Source organism: Myotis yumanensis, unplaced genomic scaffold (genome assembly GCF_028538775.1).
Source record: "Myotis yumanensis isolate MYYU_CA2020_CCGP unplaced genomic scaffold, mMyoYum1.0.hap1 SCAF_17, whole genome shotgun sequence".
NCBI lineage: Eukaryota > Metazoa > Chordata > Mammalia > Chiroptera > Vespertilionidae > Myotis > Myotis yumanensis.
Window position 1 is genome coordinate 40889809 of NW_027223768.1, and position 19973 is coordinate 40909781.

The 19973-nt window shown below is 53.1% G+C and overlaps 1 protein-coding gene across 1 annotated transcript; it reads left to right on the plus strand.

Annotated features, from left to right (window-relative positions):
* Positions 1 to 926: 926 nt before the first annotated feature.
* On the plus strand, positions 927 to 19393 carry ALDH9A1 (aldehyde dehydrogenase 9 family member A1). The gene is made up of 11 exons (XM_070397535.1): positions 927 to 1147; positions 2370 to 2515; positions 4521 to 4650; positions 5011 to 5145; positions 7926 to 8122; positions 8630 to 8770; positions 11507 to 11695; positions 11926 to 12013; positions 15147 to 15288; positions 17807 to 17919; positions 18736 to 19393. The coding sequence occupies exons 1-11, from the start codon at positions 958 to 960 to the stop codon at positions 18828 to 18830; spliced, it is 1566 nt and encodes a 521-aa protein (XP_070253636.1). The 5' UTR covers positions 927 to 957; the 3' UTR covers positions 18831 to 19393.
* The last annotated feature ends 580 nt before the right edge of the window (positions 19394 to 19973 follow it).

A 19973-nucleotide genomic window follows, 5' to 3' on the forward strand; every position in this document is an offset into this window, starting at 1 on the left:
GGGTGTGGGGAGCCCGCGGGGCGGGGGACGGGGGGCGGGGAGGGGGGCGCCTTCCAGGGGCCTTTGCTCCGGGCGCCCTGGGCCTCGTGCAAGGGGCGCGGAGAGCGACTGGACTTGACAAAGCAGTTGCACACCTGGGTCTCCTTGACCGCCCGCCCTTGGCCTGCACAGTAATGGAGGCTTAAGAGGGAAGTAACCCCAAAGCAATGTTCCTGGCACCCCAACACTCTGCTCTCTTTGGAGGTAGGGCCAACAGTGGGATCCCAGGGCAGAAACTCCTGTACTAGCAGGTGCTGGTCTGAAGAAGGAACTTCCCCCTCTGAGAGGGGGGGGTGGGGGGGAGAATCCTTGGCTGGTTTGGCTCAGTGGATAGAGCGTTGGCCTTTGGACATCAGGGCACATGCCCGGTTGCGGGCTTGATCCCCAGTAGGGGCTGCAGGAGGCAGCCAATCGGTGATTCCCTCTCATCATTGATGTTTCTATCTCCCTCTCCGAAATCAATAAAAATATTTAAAAAAATAAAGAAAGGAGGATGAGGGGGGAGGGAAGGGAGAGATGGAGAAGAAGGGGGAGGGAGGGGGAGAAGGAAGGGGAGGAGAAGGAAGGGAGAGAGAGAAAGAAGAAAGAAGGGGGAGAGAGAGAGGAAGGGGGAGGGGGAGAAAGGGAGAGGGAGAGAGAACGCGTGTAGGCTCGCCCCATCCTTTGGGCTAAATGGGGGGGCCCCGCCGGGCCAGCGGAGGAGCCGAGGGCCGCCCCCAGAGCCCCGCAGACCCCGCCCCGGAAGGCCCCGCCCCCGCCAGGAGATTCCTCAACTCAGGTCCCGCCCGTCCCATCCGGAGGCCCCGCCCCCGTGGGCCCGCCCCCCGCGCGAGGCCCGGTCTCGGCCCGCAGTCGGCCACCCGCATCCGCACCCGCCGCCCGCCGCCCGCCGCCCGCCGCCCGCCGCCCGCCCCGCGCATGCTGCCCCGCGCCGGCCGGGCCGCGCTGCCCCCGCTGCTCCCGCTGCTCCGCGCTCTGCGTCCCGCTCCCGCCGCCGCCATGCGCACCGGCAGCTTCGTCGTTTCGCAGCCGCTCAACTACCGCGGCGGGGCCCGCGTGCAGCCGGCGGACGCCTCGGGCTCCGAGACGGCGTTCGAGCCGGCCACGGGTAACGGGCCAGGGTAACGGGCCAGGGTAGCGGGCGGGAGGGAGGGCGGTGCAGCCGGGGCGCGGAGGGAGGGAGGGACGCGGGGTGACGGGCCCCGGGGGCGCCCTGAGCGCCGAGCACCGGGGCCTCCGCCGGTGAATGTCTGCGCGACTTGGCCGGGGAGGGAGGCGCCTGCTCGGACCCCGGCTGCCCGGGTGCCCAGCACCGCGCCGGAGGCTGACGAGCGCGAGGATTTGTTTGTTTGGGTGTTTTGCCGGGTCTGTGGGTTATTTGGGGGAGAAAATGACACGTGTGTGCCAGACAGACCGGCCTGCAGCCGGGGCGCCGCCCTGGCCCGCGGGGCCGGAACTGGAACTCGGGCGCCCAGCGGGCCGGGCGGGTGACACCCTCCCGCGGGGAGCCGCCTCTGCCCCCTCTACCCCCCCTCCCCCCGATTGACACACAGCAGGACAAACACCGTTTCTCTTAACCGTCTGCACTGTGTGGCCTTGGCCGCTGCCTGTACCAGCTGGCTGTTTGCAACCGAAATCGCAGGAAAAGCGCTGCCCGGCGTTCCCGGGGGGAGGGAAGGAGCCTGGCTTGGTAATTAAAGAAGGAGAGCGAGCCTGTTTTGCCCAGAATAGGGATAGGAGTAGGTTGGGGTAAGAAAAGGAGAGGCGGGCTTTTCCTGTTTTTAATATTTGAGGGAAAAAGCCTGCCTTGCGTTTTGGGATCCTCTTGCTGACATCGCTGTTTGTTAACCGGGCTCATCCAGTATTAACACTATGAGGAAGTTTATTTAGAACGTAGAGGGGGTTTAAACTCAGCTATTAACCCGGGAGACTGGTACTTTGCACCTTGATTTTGCAAGACCTCAGCTTCTCAAACATCGTTAAGGAGCTTCGCAGAGTAATTGCTAGGAAGTTAAGGTCAGTAAACCCGCCTGTAAAACAGGCGGGCAGGGGTTCCTCACCCAAGCTCAGGGTGTGCCCCGGGCAAGGGGCATGACCTCCGTAATTATGTGCTGTGATCACAGTTCTCTGCAGAGAAGTCTGCACCTTGTGTTAGACTCTTCAAGCGGCCAGTGACCCCAAGATAGAGTTCGGAGCTGCTGGTATAGAGGTGGCCACGAAGCAAAGCCATATTTAAAGGCAAGAAGGGGATGGTGGAGAGGAAATTTGGATACATATGCTTTATTTCAGTGTGTGCCACCGGTGAGGTAACCGACTCCCTGCTTTCCTAGGCCGGGTGATAGCCACTTTCTCCTGCTCCGGAGAAAAGGAGGTCAATTTGGCTGTTGAAGATGCCAAGGCTGCCTTCAAAATATGGCGTCAGAAGTCGGGCCTGGAGCGAGGCCGGATCCTCTTGGAGGCCGCCAGGATCATCAGGGTGTGTTCCCTTTCTCCCCTTCCGGGAGAGCCGGCTGTCCTTGCTCCGAGGGAGCTGCCGGGTGGTGTGCGGCGGACTTTGGGACACTGTCAGGTTGCGACTAGTTTATGAAACCGGAGAGCGTTCCCACCTGCTCACCTGGGTGTGTGTGTGCAGCAGCCTTCGTGCACGAGTTCCCGTCGGGAGCTTGGCTCTCTGTGCCCACTCCCGGGATGGGTTTCTTTTCCATGTTTGTTTGAATTACAACATATGCTTTGTAGCTTGTCTCTTTTCTTTTTTTCTGGTAATTTTTTTAAAAAGAGAGAGAGGAAGGGGAGGGGGGGGGACATTGATTTGTTGTTCCACTTACTTATGCATTCATTGGTTGAATCTTATATGTGCCCTGACCTGTGATCGAACCCCCAACTTTGGCATATCGGGGACACCGCTCTAACCCACTGAGGTTTTTCCTCTGATGACTCTTAAGTCCTTCAACCTTTTTCAGATTTATTTTTACCTTAATTTCCTGGGAATATTTCATAGATTCATACATGTTCCCCTCTTCAAAAACAGTTAAACTTTTTTATAGTTTTACAAAAGCAACCATGCTAGATGCTCGTTACAGTTTTGATAACACAATGCTCTTTCTTTTATGTACAGGTATTGACCCTACTGTTTATTTTAAATTGGATTCATAATAGAAAATAGCTTTCTCTTACATATTCAGTCCTGTCTTCTTTGGGAGGGGAGAAGGGCATTCTTTAGATTTTCTTTTTAGGTATAATTTTCCAATTCTTTCCATTCATTCCTGAGCATCTCCAGCATTTTTAAGTTGCGGCTACAACTGGAACAAGTGTTTGAAAAGAGAATTAGTGAGTTCTGAGCATTAGAAAATAACACTGCATTTCTCTTCTTTTTATATATAATCTTTTTCCAGATGAGAGAGAATCATTGATCGGCTGCCTCCTGCACGCCTCACACTGGTGATTGAGGCCCAACCACGGGCATGTGCCCTGACCAGGAATCAAACCATGACCTCCTGGTTCATAGGTCAATGCTCAACCACTGAACCACACTAGCCGGGCAATGCTGCATTTCTTTTGGGGAATTAAAGCCTCATGTGCATATAATCTCTTCATTGTCAAGTATGTAGTTGGCTATTTTGCATAACTTCCCTAAGGACTATTCTCTCCTGTATACATACAAACATATACATATGTATTCACACATGTATGCAGATGTAATATTCACTTTTTGGAGCATTCTTTTTCTAAATGATCTTGAAATGGGGTATTAGTCTTGGATGGGAGAACAAGGCTGCTGTTGAGCAATAAGCTTTTTTTTTTGTTTTGTTAATCCTCATCTGAGGATAAATTTTTCCATGATTTTTAGAGAGAGTGGAAGGGAGAGGGAGAGACAGAGAGAGAAACATAGATGTGAGAGAGACACATCGATTGGTTGCCTTCCACACACGCTCGATTGGGACTGGGGATCAAGCCTGCAACCAAGGCACCTGCCCTTGACCAGAATTGAACCCAGGACCCTCACTCCTCAGGCTGATGCTCTACCCACTGAGCCAAACTGGCTAGGGCTCAGCAATAAGCTTTTATCTCTCTTGCTGGTGTAAGACTGCCATTCCTTTTCTTTTCATGTAAGTAAAAGTTGTTTCACCCTGGCCAGTATGGCTCAGTCGGTTGAGTGTCGTCCCGTCCACCCAGATGTCACCAGTTTGATTCCTGGTGAGGGCCCAGGCCCAGGCTTTCGGCTCAGTCCCCAGTAGGGGGCATGTAGGAGACAGCGATGGATGTTTCTCTCTCACTGATGTTTCTGTCTCTCCCTTGAGCTCTAAAATCAATAAAAACATTAAAAAAAATTGGAGTGGTTGCGTCTGTGAAACCTGCATAAATGTAACATTATAAAAAAAAAGATGTTTTTATTTTTCAAAACTGGGCCGTGTATTTTGTCTGAGTGTTGACTGCTGTGGTGTATGGTAACATGTCTTAAATCTAGTCTCTGCCGCCCACAGGAACGGACGGATGAGATCGCCACCGTGGAGAGCATCAACAATGGCAAGTCCATCTTGGAGGCCCGCCTGGACATCGACACCTCCTGGCAGTGCCTGGAGTACTACGCGGGCCTGGCGGGGTCCATGGCCGGTAAGCCCTCCCGGCCGGCCTTCCCCCATCAGCTGCGGGAGGGAGAGGGCAGAGCCGAGGTGAAGGGCAAAGACTTCTGGGTGAGACCGGCCTGGGTCTCCTCCCTTCATGCCACCTAAGTCGCCTGCCGGGTGCCCAGTGCGCCTCAGAGGAGGAAGTGAGGGAGTGACTGTGGGTTGAATGTGGATGCTATGTGTCGAGGAGGTGCAGCAGCAGAGTAGTGACAAGAGTGGACAGAGTGCGGGGAGGGGGCACCGCGTGCTATGAGCAGCCCGGAGGCAGGTGGAGCCCCAGGTAGCACAGGTGTTGGTGAGGCCTGGGGGCCAGCAGACCTCCTCCTCTGCTCTGTCTTCCCCTTAGGCGAGCATATCCAGCTCCCAGGCGGGTCCTTCGGTTACACCCGACGAGAGCCGCTGGGCGTGTGCGTGGGCATAGGAGCCTGGAACTACCCCTTTCAGATCGCCTCCTGGAAGTCAGCCCCCGCGTTAGCTTGTGGTAAGAAAGAGTTGTCCTCCTCTGTGAGCGGGGTCCGCTACTCGGCCTCTCCCCTCACCTGTGCGCGCACACTCACATACCCACACACGCGCACACACTCACATGAACACACACGCACACTCACTAGCGCACACACACAAACACACACACACACTTTTACACATACACACTCACACATACATACACCCCCCCACACACACTCATATGCGCATGCACACTCATAACACTCACATGCACTCCCACACTCACATACACACATTCATATACTCACACTCACATACACACACATGCACACACACTCACACACACACTCACACACACACTCACATTCATATACTCACACACACACATTCACACACACACACTCACGCACACACACACACTTTTACATATATACACTCACACATACATACACCCCCACACACACACACGCGCACACACACACACATGCACTCATATGCACATGCACACTCATAACACTCACATGCACTCTCACACACACTCACATACACACATTCATATACTCACACTCACATACACACACATTCACACACATACTCACATACACACACATTCACACACTCACACACACACACTCACATACACACATTCATATACTCATACTCACATACACATTCACACACACTCACACACACACACACATTCACACACATACACACACACACACACTCACATTCATATACTCACACACATTCACACACACACACACTCACACACACACTCACACACACACACACATTCACACACACACACACACACACACTCACACACACACATTCACACTCACACACTCACACACACACTCACACACACACTCACACACACACACTCACATTCATATACTCACACACACACATTCACACACACACACTCACGCACACACACACACTTTTACATATATACACTCACACATACATACACCCCCACACACACGCGCGCGCACACACACACACATGCACTCATATGCACATGCACACTCATAACACTCACATGCACTCTCACACACACTCACATACACACATTCATATACTCACACTCACATACACACACATTCACACACATACTCACATACACACACATTCACACACACTCACACACACACTCACATACACACATTCATATACTCATACTCACATACACATTCACACACACTCACACACACACACACACACACACATTCACACACATACACACACACACACTCACATTCATATACTCACACACATTCACACACACACACACACACACTCACACACACATTCACACACACACACACTCACACACACACTCACACACACACACATTCACACACACACACTCACACACACACTCACACACACACACACACACTCACACACACACACACACTCATACACACACTCACACAACACACACTCACGCACACTTACACTCACACACACACACACTCTCTTTCCATCACGAGGGCCATGCAGGGCACGAGGCCTCAGAGGGCACGTGTCCATTCCCGCCTGGCCCGGAGGGAGTCTGCAGTGTAGTGACCACACAGATCGTGTCTATGTTGTTCCTATTTGTATTCATTTCATTTATTTCTGTTTATGGAAGGAAGAAAGTTTTGGTCTTAGAGGTCTTGTTTTTTACTGTCAGATTGGATTAGATTTGTGTTCCCTGTGAGTTTTCTTCCTTTCTGGTCATGAATTTCTGTGAAGGGGAGCACTTAGGAATCTGACTCAAGAAGCAGAAGATTGTTGCCGAAACCGGTTTGACTCAGTGGATAGAGCGTCAGCCCGTGGACTGAAAGGTCCCAGGTGCAATTTCAGTCAAGGGCATGTACCTTGGTTGTGGGCACATCCCCAGTAGGGAGTGTGCAGGAGGCAGCTGATCGATGTTTCTCTCTCATCGATGTTCCTAACTCTCTATCTCTCTCCCTTCCTCTTTGTAAAAAATCAATAAAATATATTTTTAAAAAGCAGAAGATTGCTTGGCTGGCGTGGATCAGTGGTTAGAGCATCAGCTTGCGGACCAAAGGGTCCCGGGTTGAAATTCCAGTCAAGGGCACATACCTTGGCTGTGGATCCATCCCTGGCCCTGATTGGGGCGTGTTTGGGAGGCAGCCAGTCAATGTGCCTCTCACATCTATGTTTCTCTCCCTCTCTCTCTCTCAACCCCTTCTTTCCCCTTTCTCTCCTCCCATCCTTCCTCCCTTCCACTCAATGGAAAAAATGTCCTCCCGTGAGGATTTTTTAAAAATTAAAAAAACAAAAACTTAAAAAGGGAAGCAGAAGATAAACTTCCTCCTCCGTTTGTGTTAAGAGAAATGACACCCAAGGCTCCCATCACAGCAGCTCTGGCTGACGAACTTGAGACGTCTCCTCCTGTTTACAGAGATGATTGGGGGGGGGGGGGGGCGGGGGAAGGAAGGCTCTCAGAACAGCTGTGAGGTGGGGAGGGACGCGTGTGGCAGCGCAGCTGCTTGCTTGCTGCCCGCCGCGTTCTTCGCTCACCAGGGACAGAGGAGGAATAGGAGGAGGAGTAGATGCCGTCCTTGGCTGTGGGGACTCGTCAGGGTCGTTAACCTTTCTCTGGTCTCAACTTGTCAAAGGGACTGAGCCTACCTGCTTCTTCCAATGGTGCAGGTGCCAGATGATGGACACGCAGCATGGGACTGGTGACTGACACGCGGAGGGTGTGGTCTGGTTAATGAGCGAGACCTGGGGGGAGGGCGAGATCCTGTCCTGAGGGGATCCCCCACTGAGTCCTCTGTTTTGGGGCTTGTGCAGGAAACGCCATGGTCTTCAAGCCGTCCCCCTTCACGCCCGTGTCTGCGCTGCTGCTGGCCGAGATCTACACGGAGGCAGGGGCACCCCCTGGCCTCTTCAACGTGGTGCAAGGGGGGGGCGCCACGGGCCAGCTTCTGTGTCAGCATCGCGACGTGGCCAAGGTCTCCTTCACCGGGAGTGTGCCCACCGGCACCAAGGTGAGACCAAGGTCAGGTTGAGGCGATGGCATCTAGCTGTTGGTGTCAGCCCACCGGAGCCTGCTCGTGCCGGGAGGGAGGCCGTGGGTGTCAGACGTGTGAAGGGGGCGGGGAGTGCACTCGGGCGGACGGGCGCCATCAGCCCTGGTGCCTCGGGCGGGCCCGGGTCCCCCTGGGCAGTTGGATGCCTTCACTCAGCTGCAGCCCCCTCGGCAGGAAGGTGCTTCTCGGTCCATTTCACCTTCATTGTTCTGACCTTGATCTGCGCTCGGAGCTGTCAGCCTGAGCACAGTAACAGTGACAAGGAGCGTTCCTGCCCGTGGCAGCCGGGTGCGGGGATGGTATTTTTAAGGTGAACTCCCTCCTGAGAGCCTGGAGAGGAATGTTACGGGACGGAGCAGGGCGTGTGCGGAGAGCAAGGCTGCAGAGGCCGCTGCCTTGGAGGTCGGGGTCTAGCCTGCGACTCCCTTGTCAGACCTCTGATGGTGGTCTTTCTCGTTCCGCAAGATCATGGAGGCGGCGGCGAAAGGAATCAAACCCATCACCTTGGAACTCGGAGGCAAGTCTCCCCTGATCATCTTCGCCGACTGCAACCTGGAGAACGCGGTGAAGGGGGCGCTGATGGCCAACTTCCTCACGCAGGGCGAGGTGCGTGCCTGCCCCTGGGGGAGGCTGGAAGGCGTGCCCACGCCTGCATTGAACAGCATGTTTTAAAGAGGCGTTGTATTTGGAAATAATTTCAGACTTAGAGGAGAGTTGTACAGACAGTACAAAGAATTCACACGTTCCTTTGAGCCAGGCTCCTCAAATGTCCACATTTCAATGTTTATTTAAAACAATTTTTATATGTTTTTATTGATTTCAGGGAGAGGAGGGGAGAGGGAGAGAGAGAGAGAAACATCAGTGATAACAGAGATCCATGGATCGGCAGCCTCCTGCATGCCCCAAACTGGGGATCAGGCCTGCAACCTGGGCACGCACCCTGACTGGCAATCGAACTGTGACCTCCTAGTTCAGTGATGGTGAACCTTTTGAGCTCGGCGTGTCAGCATTTTAAAAAACCCTAACTTAACTCTGGTGCCGTGTCACATGTAGAAATGTTTTGATATTTGCAACCATAGTAAAACAAAGACATATTTTTGATATTTATTTTATATATTTAAATGCCATTTAACAAAGGAAAATCAACCAAAAAAATGAGTTCGCGTGTCACCTCTGACACGTGTGTCATAGGTTCGCCATCACTGTCCTAGTTCATAGGTTGACACTCGCCCACTGAGCCACGCCGGCCGGGACGTCCTTCAGCTCACTTTCTACTGTGAGGAAGCGCTTTCCTGGCCTCGTTTTTCATTCACTCATTGCTGTCGGCGTGGACCCATGCATCCCACGTCCTTCTGTGCTACTCCCATTATTTAGTTTCATGCTCAAGTGATTGCCACTCAGCAGGCGGGACCCTCTCTTGACCTTCTGATTCGTCTTCACGGTCCTCTGAGCACTTGACCTCCTGGCATAGCAGGTGCTCTGGACTCGAGCTCTTCCCCTGGCCGAGCTCCGCAGCCAGCCTTGCTTTGGGGGTCCTGGGCCCGTTCAGTGGTAAATGGGGTTTAGAAACCAAGATCTGGGTGCCAGGAAGACTCCTTACTGGGTGCCACTGCCTCCAGATCCTCCCGGAGGCCAGAGCTGGGAATGGATGTGGGCACCTGTGTGTGTACTTTTATGCAGCACGCACACACGTGCACGCACACATGTATTTCTGCAGGTATCTGTGTTAATGACAAGCTCATACAGATCTTTCCAGTCATTCCAATCCTGCAGGGTGTGCTCGCCTTCGCCCTTCCATGTTTACAGCTCTCTCCTCTGCTGAGAGGTTGGGCGCCCGTTCCCACAGTCTGTGACTGAGTCGTAGAATGCGTTTGTAGTAGCTGCAGGTTTGGGAAAAGTCAGTCTTCCAGCAGGAGTCCCTATTTTTCACAGCTCTTGTCGTTGGCCTGAGGGTATAGTTAAAACTGAAAGTTCATTGGGCGGTTCTTCCTTCTCCCCGCCCACAATGTGGCTGTGATACTCATTTTAAGTAACAAGTTCACGACTTCTGTCTTATTTCATTTGAGGTTTATTTCCCCCTCTTCTTGCTGGTTTTAAAGTTTTGTTTATTGTGATTAGGGGACATGCTATGGTTCTAAGTGGCAGAATTTTACAGAAGCCACACACAGATGTTGGTGCCCCCATTGCTCCCGCCTGGTTCCCCCCCCCCCCCCCAGTCCCCCTCCTCCCTTGCCCCACCCGGGAGGCCGCTGGCCCATCTGTTTCGAGTTTTCCTTCCTGTTTTTCTTTTCGCACAAGTGACCAGGTGCTGGTAGGTTGCTTATGCCCCTTCTTTCTCGGGCACGTGTAGAAGTTGGCATCTCAGAGGTACTTCCTTTCTCTTTGCCTCTAACATCCGGGGTCGCTCCGTTTCACCCGGAGAACTGGCTCTTCTCCATGTGTTTGTAGCTGCCCTCCCGTAATCCTTGTGCGCTGGTAGCATCTGACAGTCTTGACGTTCATGTCTATGGGAGAGTCTAAATCAGTGGTTCTCAACTTGGCTGCACATTAGAATCACCTGGGAATCTTTTTAAAATCCTGATTTCTGGGCCTCCCTCGCCGACATGGGTGGGAGCCAGGAGCGGTGGGAGGAGCGATCGGAGGAGCGATTGCTACCACGAAGAGTGTGGTGGCTGGGACTGTGGTGAGAGCAGATGGAGCAGGGAGAATAGACTCTAGCCCAGTGGTTCTCAACTTGGCTGCACATGAGAATCACCTGGGAATCTTTTTAAAATCCCGATTTCAGGGCCTCATCCTCCGGAAATTCTGTTTCTTTGTTACTAATGATGAGGCCCAGAAATCATGATTTTAAAAAGATTCCCAGGTGATTCTAATGTGCAGCCAAGGTTGAGAACCACTGGTCTAAATACTCATTATTTGTGATTCTGGAGACAAGCATGGACTATGAAGTGCTCTGGGTGTTTATTAGGCTCGAGCCCTGGTTCTTAACTGTTTTTACTGTCCCCTCCCATTCTCACCTCTTACTCTTAAATATGCAGCCCAGTCGAGCAGCCGATGTGAGCAGACAGGAGAGGGTCTGGGGTCCTCTGGTCGGTTAACCGCCTTAAGAAAATTTAAACAAACACAAGAAGATGTAAGTGTCTCGGGGTCACACAGCTTGGGCTGCAGGTGTGATGTGCCCACAGGTACACTGAAGTGGCTCCTCTTTATACGGGGGAGCTTTGATAAATGGAACGGACTTTACAAAGGTGTAGTGTGTTCTTTTTAAGCTTTAACATGGGATTTTTTTCCCTTTTCCTTTTTTCTTCTTTGCACGCTGATACATTTTTATTTCTTTTTCAGGTTTGCTGTAATGGCACAAGAGTGTTTGTGCAAAAGGAAATTCTTGATAAATTCACAGAGCAAGTGGTGCAACAGACCCAGAGGATAAAAATTGGAGACCCCCTTCTGGAAGGCACCAGGATGGGCCCCCTCATCAACCGGCCACACCTGGAGCGAGTCCTCGGGTTTGTGAAAGGGGCCAAGGAGCAGGTGAGGAAAGGGACGGGGGGCTGGGCCGGGACCCGGCGAGGGGAGGGCAGTTCCTCCCACCACTGGGTGCAGGGCCCTTCCTGAGGCCGGACCCCCTCCTATAGCTCGTGGGGTCTGGGCCAGGGTCCCGCTCTGTCCTTGCGATGGAGCGACTGAGTCCGTTTGTCTAGGACTGCACGTGGGGGCCGCACGTGTAACGGAAAGTATGCATCTGTTTTCCTTTTTGGCAGGGGGCTAAGGTGTTGTGTGGGGGAGACCCATACGTACCCGAAGATCCCAAGCTAAAGGATGGATATTTCATGAGACCATGTGTGTTGGGTATGTGCTCTTCTTGTTTGCTTTTAAACCGTTTGAATGAAATAGCAGGTGGAAGAGAGTTTCCGAACAGCATGTGTAAGGTGGCAAGCGAGGGTTGGCAAATGGCGTGTCCCCACCACTCGGATTTCGGAAGTGGGAGCTCTCCGTTACCGCCACAGCCCGTGCGCCTGCCCCGGCGCGAGCAGGTGTGCTCGGCCACCGGGACTCACTGCGTCTCCCCCGTTCCGGAAGCGGCGCTCGAGAGGAAAGTGCACATTGGTAAAAAGTACTGAATTTCATTTGTCAGGAAAGGCGGTCAGGAATGCATCTTGCTTTGAACTAAACGGCATCAATACAGTAAAACCAATTTGTCAGACAATATGGTAGCATTTATAAAAGTTGTCTTTTAAGGATTCTTAGCACCTCCTTTCAATCTAAAAACCTCCTGGTCCGGGCAGTCAGGTATAAGGTTATCCTACTTCCTCGGCCAGTTACCTCCGCCCTCGCTCAGGGTGACCCTGCCCCGGAGGTCGCTGTCCTTCTGCCTTTCCTGTCGTCTCAGAGCCTGTTAGTGTCCCCTGAGCTTTAGCAAACCACATGCAGGTTGGAGTATGTTATGTGATCCTTGCAGCTTATCCTGAGGGAGACCCGGCTGGTTTTGTCCCCCAGGCCGAGGCGGTCTCAGGTTCCCCACCTGTGTTCCTCGCACTAACCTGGGCCCCCACCCAGGAAGGTCTGCGTCTCAGAGCTGTGACCTGACGTTCGTACCAGGGATTCTCCGGTGGCTGCTGAGTGAACAGAAACAGTTGGCCCCTTTAAGATAAAACATAGTTGACCCGTATGTGCATGGAACAGGGAGGAGCAGAGTCACCTCAAAGTGTAACAGCGGCTTCTCTGGATGCTGGGGCGGAAGGCGGTTTCTGTTCCGCTTTGTGCATTGCTGAGTATTGCAGATTTTATGTATTTATTTGTTTAATCCTCACCTGAGGATGTTTTTCCATTGAATTTTTTTTTTAAAGAGAGAGTGAGAGGGAGGGGGGAGGGAGAGATAGAAACATCGATGTGAGAGAGACACATCCATCAGCTGCCCCCTGCACACGCCCTGCCCAACTGGGCATTGAACCTTCAGCCCAGTTACATGTCCTTGACTGGGAATCGAACCCATGACCCTTCAGTGTACGGGCCGATGTTTAACCACTGAGCAACACCAGCCAGGGCTGAGTATCACAGATCCTAATTTTTCATTTACTTAATATTGGGGACTAAAGTGAGTGAGTCACGTTTCGGGCAGGAGCCCTTTCTTTTCTTGTATGTCAGCTGCTCCTTATCCCTCCTCTCTTCCGACTGAACCCAGAGCTCGCCGCGCACGGAGCCGCTCTGTGGTCCCAGCCTGCATCAGATCATAATTGTCTTCTGGAACTGTTGAGTAGGAACATTTTGGCTAGTGGTTTCCCTAAAAATCACACGTGGATGACTAGTTTTCAAAGAGTTAGAACATAGTAAATCACACTTAAACGCCATCTAAAGATGATTTAATCCTTAAGTATTCATACGCTCTAATCCACATCTTAAGAGACGTAGACGTGTCATCTTTGTAGATGTGTGAACAGCTGGTTATAGACTTTGGCTCCTACAGAGCTGGTGTTGGCAGGAGGTTCTCGGGCTGTTCTCTGGCCTCCATGCTGCTCACATCATAACACGGCCTTGTAAGGCACACGTCTCCCTTCGTGCCGTGCTGCTGTGTCTGGGTGTCTGGCCTCAGGGACAGGGCAGGAGGCACTGCTCTCTCCCGAATCACCGGGCTCAGTATTCGATGTGTAAATAAGTGCGCTTCTCTACATATGCATGTTGTGAAATGTCAAGTGTGAATTACATCATTTTAAAGAATGGCCTCTTGCCCAGCCAGTGTTGCTCAGTGGTTAAGCTTTGACCTAGGAACCTAGAGGTTCGATGCCCGGTCAGGGCACATGCCTGGGTTGCAGGCTCCAGTCCCCAGTTGGGGGTGTGCAGGAGGCAGCCAAACAATGATTCTCTCTCATCATTGATGTTTCTATCTCTCTCTCCCTTCCTCTCTCTCTAAAAATCAATAAAAAGATTACAAAAATAAAAGAATTGGCCAATTAAAGGAACTTAAATACATTTTCTTTTTTTTTTTTTTTTTTTTTTTTTAAATATATATTTTATTGATTTTTTACAGAGAGGAAAGGAGAGAGATAGAGAGTTAGAAACATCGATGAGAGAGAAACATCGATCAGCTGCCTCCTGCACATCCCCTACTGGGGATGTGCCCGCAACCCAGGTACATGCCCTTGACCGGAATCGAACCTGGGACCCCTCAGTCCGCAGGCCGACGCTCTATCCACTGAGCCAAACCAGTTTCGGCTTAAATACATTTTCATATCAAGTAAACACCCCATTGGTTATTTCTAAGGTTATGTTTTTATAGTGGAACTTTCTTTTTTGTATCTAATTCTATCACAGAGTCATTAAGAAAATGTGGGAAAGTATAAAAGACAATCATATATGTAACATTGAACAGAAATTGGGACAGTCCCCTTAACATTTGTATCTTTTTCAGTGAATGGTGTTTATTTTTAATATTTTTTTAATTGATTTCAGAGGGAGAGGAAAACATCAATGATGAGAGAGAATCATTGATCAGCTGCCTCCTGCATCCCCCCTACCCCTATTGGGGATTGAGCCCACAATCCGGACATGTGCCCTGACGGGGAATCGAACTGTGACCTCCTGGTTCATGGGTTGGTGCTCAACCACTGAGCCACACTGGCCGGGCCTCCGTGAACGTTCTTTCACGAGCATTCGCTTAGTAAATTCCTTTAGAAACGTTACCTCGAGAAGCTTGGAGACGTGGGTCACGCGGCCCTGTCCTCTGCCTGGACACCGCTTTGTGGGCCAGTCGTCGCTGCTGTAAGTGGTGACGGCTGTCCTGTGTGCCTGCTGGTCACTCGTCAGGGTCTCTTGTGAGGAACTGAAGCGTGGAGCTAGTTACCCCGAGGCTGTGACTGAACACACACTGTCACGTTGCCACCCCGTGGGAGCGCCCTCTGGAGCCTCTCAGGCTGTGTGTGGACGAGCACGTTTTGGGGGCCGGAGCAGCGGTTCCCCACGGCAACCTGTCTCCCGCTGCTCGCAGGTAACTGCAGGGATGACATGACCTGCGTGAAGGAAGAGATCTTCGGGCCTGTTATGTCCATTCTGTCGTTTGACACCGAAGCGGAGGTTCTGGAAAGAGCCAACAATACCGCTTTTGGACTAGCCGCCGGCGTCTTCACCAGGTACGTGGGGAAACCCCCCCTGGCTCTAGGGAGGGGTGGAGGGGTGCTGTCTGCTCAGATGGGGCCTTATCTGGCTCCCCCGCGGGTCTGCCCACTGCGTTTCCCCGGCGTTTCCTGTAAAGTCAGAAGATGCTCAAGTAGCATTGTGTAGTTTGCCCTCACTGAGCTTAAATTGAGCTGTAAACTTGGTTGATGAAAATGCTACCCTTCTTTATTGGTTTATGGAGTAGTATTTAGCGCTGGCCCCAGGGTCCCAAAGCATGAGTGTCCACGTGCAGGACTTTGGAAACCTGCCGGCGTTGGGCTGGGCCGCGCTCCAGAACGTGGCTGCGGGCCGCCAGCGCCTCCTGTTGGGGACGCACTGCAGCACGGGGAGCCGTTTTGTTTGTGTGCATTTGGGTCTTCCCAGGCTTCGCCGCTGTGAGCAGGGCTCTGACCCATGTCCTTCTGTGTGAGCTTCAGCCACCGCAGTGAGTAAGAGGTGGTTTGGAAGCAGTGTCTCTGCTTGACGATACGCAAACTCTGCATAGTTGTTGGGAGTTATAGGCAGTTTTTTTTTTCTTTTCTGTTTTATTTAAAGGGGCTCTAATGAGAAATGATCCTTTTTAAAAATTTTTATTTTATCTATTAATTTTTTTTATTGATTTTGGAGAGGAAGGCAGAGGGGGAGAGAGACAGAAACATCAATGATGAAAGAGAGTCATTGATTGGCTGCCTCCTGCATGCCCCACACTGGGGATCAGGCACACCCCCTGGGCATGTGCCCTGACCGGGAATCGAACCCAGGACCCTTCAGTCACAGGCCCGTGCTCTATCCACTGAGCCAAACCCAGGGCTATTTATTGATTTTAGAGAGAGGAACGAGGGAGGGGAGAGGGAGAGAGGGAGAGAGCAAGATCTGTGTGAGAGTGAAACATGGATTGGTTGCCTCCAGTATCCGCCCTGATGAGGGATTGAATCTGCATCCTAGGTGTGGGTCCTGACCTGGAATCGAGCCTCAACGTATGGTGTACGGGAGGATGCTCCAGCCACCAGAGCCATACTGGCCAGGGCTTAGGCAGTTTTCTAAGACTGCTTCACACTTGGGATTTTTCTGTTTCTTTAGTGATAGACAAGGTTCCATTTTTTTGTCACTTTTTGGCCGGAACTTGGGAAGGAAGTCACGTCTCCCTGATGACCTGATGTAATGGCTCTGCTTGAGGTCCGAGGAGAGGCTCAGGAGCTGCTTCTTTAAAAAACAAACAGCCCTGGCGGTAGCTCAGCTGGTTAGAGCATGGTCCCAATACACCAAGGTTGCGGGTTCAATCCCTGGGCAGGGCACATAGAAGAATGAACCAGTGAATGCATAAATAAGTGGAACAGCAAATTGATGTTTCTCTCTCTCTATCTCTCACTCCACCTTCCTCTCTCTAAAATCAATAAATAAATTAAAAAAAAACGACCAAAACAAACAGCCCTGGCTGGTTTTGCTCAGTGAATAGAGCGTCTTCGGCGTGTGGAGTAAAGGGTTTCGGGTTCGATTCCGGTCAGGGGCACCTGCCTTGGTTGCAGGCTCCTCCCCGGCCCGGGACCTGGACGGGGTGCATGTGGGAGGCAACCAATCGATGTTTCTCTCTCATCGATGTTTCTCTCTCTCTTTCCCTCCCTGTCACTCTCTCTACAAATCAGTGGGAAAATATCCTCGGGTGAGGATTAACCAAAACCAAAACAAACAAAAAACTCAAATAAAAACTAGTTTTCAGGGTAATTTTAGGGTTACCCGATAGTGAGAAGGTACAGGATTTCCCATCCGCCCCGTCCCCCACATGCACAGCTTCCTTAGTATCTGCCCCCTACAGACCGTCCATTCGTTACGACGAACCTGTGTGACCGTGTCCTCACCCCAAGCCCAGTTCACACGGGCTCCCTCTCGGCGGCGTCCTCTGTGGGTTTGGACAAAGGGCAGTGACCGGGACCCCCCTGGGGCGGCACATGGAGCAGCGCTCCTGTCCTGACGGCGGCGTGAGCAGCTGCGCTGTGACTGCGAGGGGCGGCCACGGTACAGGCAAAGGGGCCACGCCTACGCCTTTACCGGCTCAGTGGGGATCACTCACGGGCTGAGCAGCTCACCCACGTAAAATGCACACCTGGGTGCTCTCAGTGTGTGCACAGGGCCGTGCAGCGTCACCATAGCCTAACGTCAGGAGGTTTCCATCAGCTCAGGACAGGGAGGCGAGCTTGTCCCGCCCCCAGCCCGCAGGTCTCCTGCCTGTCTCCGGACTTGCTTGCTCTGAATGTTTTCTATAAATGGGACCACACGCCTTTAGCTTTCACTGACTTCATGTTTTCAGGGGTCTCCCTGCTGTAGCAGGTGTCGGGCCCTGCTCCTCCCCACTCCCCAGGGATTGCCCGTGCGGGTCTCTTCCGCACCGTGTCACATTGGTGGGCATGAGGTGCCCGTACTTGTGGCTGCTGTGAGCGGTGGTGAGCGTCTGTGTGTGATGGTGGGGCTCCAGGTTAAGCCTTGTCTTCCCCGCAGGGACCTCCAGCGCGCTCACCGCGTGGTGGCCGAGCTGCAGGCTGGCGTGTGCTTCATCAACAACTACAACGTCAGCCCCGTGGAGCTGCCCTTCGGCGGCTATAAGAAGTCAGGTGAGAGCTGGGCCCCCAGGTCTCCAGGGGCCGTCGTCATTAGTCCTTGTTGACCAGGGTCCCAACCCGTTGGCATCGTCACCGCTCAGATCAGGGGTGCATCTCGGGAAGGTCTGTCGTGGAGAGAGTTCCTTTTCCTCGCGGCTGTGAGCGCCGTATTATGGCCACCACAGGGCTGGCCGACGTAGGAAGCGGGTGCGTGCCGATGAAGCGGTGGGTGTTAATCTGACAGTTTGATTTGGTCTCTCCCTGGCGTTCCCGAATCACAGTCCCCTAGTCATTCCCGTCCCTCCGGGGACCAGCCGAGCGGGGCACCGGCCAAGAGCAGAGCCGGAAGGGGGCTGTTTGGTTACTGTGTAACCGTCAGTGCAGTGGAAGTTGGTTGTGACCTGCGGCTTTGGAGTGGTGCCCACGGGATGAGGGAGAGACGGAGGGTGGCCAGCTGTGCTCAGGACTAGCAGGGGGCCTCTGTCACCTCTGAATGCTGCCCCCTGGAGACGTGCACTTTTGGGGACTGGGCCTTGCCCTTAGGAGGCGAGCCCACCTAAGTCTGGAGCAGGGTGACAGGAAAGGCCAAGCAGGGGACGTGCCCTTCCGCACGGAGCCTGGTCCCGGCTGCGGGCAGGGTCTCAGCCTTGCTGGCCCGGCCACTCCCCACGCCGCTCGCAGCTGGCGTCCCCGGGGGAGGGCTTTCTCTCTTAAACGTGTTGCTTCCGTGTTGCTTCCGCAGGCCTGAGGGCAGTGCCTGTCTCCGCGGTCGCTGTGACCTTTCAGACGTGCGTGAGGGCTCATCGTGACCCCTTGTCTTCCTTGCAGGGTTCGGCAGAGAGAACGGCCGGGTGACCATTGAGCATTATTCACAGCTGAAGACGGTGTGTGTGGAGATGGGTGACGTGGAGTCCGCTTTCTGAAAGGCGGCCGTGAACCCCGTGGACGTGCCAGGCTGAGCCCGTGAGACCGGCGGAGGCCTCGCACGGCACCGATGCGTCCTGGACGCGTTCGTGTGGGTCCGCGCCTGGCTCAGCGTCGCTCTCGTCACTCAGGCCTCTTCCCTGAGGCTTGCACAAGTGCCTTGGTTCTAACGGAGAAGCAGTGAGTTCCCGCAGCGGGGACTCAGTGCCATCCTGAACCACTGAACCCCTTCTGGAGATGGACCAGGGCTGTGCCTCCGACCCCTGCCCTCTGCTGTCTCTCGCTTGCCTGGAAGAACTCGTTCCTTTTAGGTTCCCGGCTGCCTTAAGCTCTGGCTCCTCATCATTCTACTGAAAGCTGACGATCGGGAAGGGAGGGGACTAGGTCCTGGGCGGGTCAGCGGTGAATGGTAACTGCAGAGAAAGGTTTTGTTCCTGCGGGGCCGCGGGAGAGGACACGTCCTCTGCTGAACTGCAGCTTGCTGTCTGGACGAAGTGGTTCCCCATTAAATGTACAAATTATTTGCACGTGTCCTAGAGCCAAATAAATCACACTGTTCATCCTTCCAGTGTCGTGTTTTGAAACGAAACAACTCTCAAGGTCACTTAGGACAAGGGATGGGCTGACGTGAGATGCATGTAACAGCTCCTAGGCCCTGTGAGCCTCGAGGCTCTGGGTGCCTCCCACCCTGGAGAGCTGTCAGGTCCTGGTGACCTCAGACTGCGGGGTCCTCTTGGCCGAGACCTGCACGGCTAGGGTTCAGGACCTGAGGGAGGGGCCGGCGCACACATGAAAATGCTATACAAGAAATAGGAATTTAGAAGGCATGGGCGCCGGGTGGAGCCTCTTTCTTGAAGAGGCACCGACTTTCTGGCCTGGTCCGCCTTTTATTCACTTCAATACACATTGCCCTTTAGCAATGCCTATGGGCAGGTCAAAGGTAAAGTTTGGTAAACAGTAAAAGGATTATCAGGTTAGGGAATTGCCTTGAGCCATTGAGCCCACAGCAGGCCAATATTAGGCTGATTTTCAGCCCTGCTGAATATCGAAGTCATTGGCCTTACAATGTTTTCTTTATGCATTAATATGCTAACTGCCGTTGGCTTTAGCCTCCGGCACCGCTACCTTTCAGGGGAATGGCT

What these genes read in the sequence shown, in the direction of transcription:
- ALDH9A1 (XM_070397535.1), top strand. Translation starts at nt 958, where the DNA reads ATGCTGCCCCGCGCCGGCCGGGCCGCGCTGCCCCCGCTGCTCCCGCTG. An exon ending in CATGAGACCATGTGTGTTGG is followed by an intron (nt 12,014 to 15,146) that starts GTATGTGCTCTT and finishes CGCTGCTCGCAG; the next exon opens with GTAACTGCAGGGATGACATG. An exon ending in CGGCGGCTATAAGAAGTCAG is followed by an intron (nt 17,920 to 18,735) that starts GTGAGAGCTGGG and finishes TCTTCCTTGCAG; the next exon opens with GGTTCGGCAGAGAGAACGGC.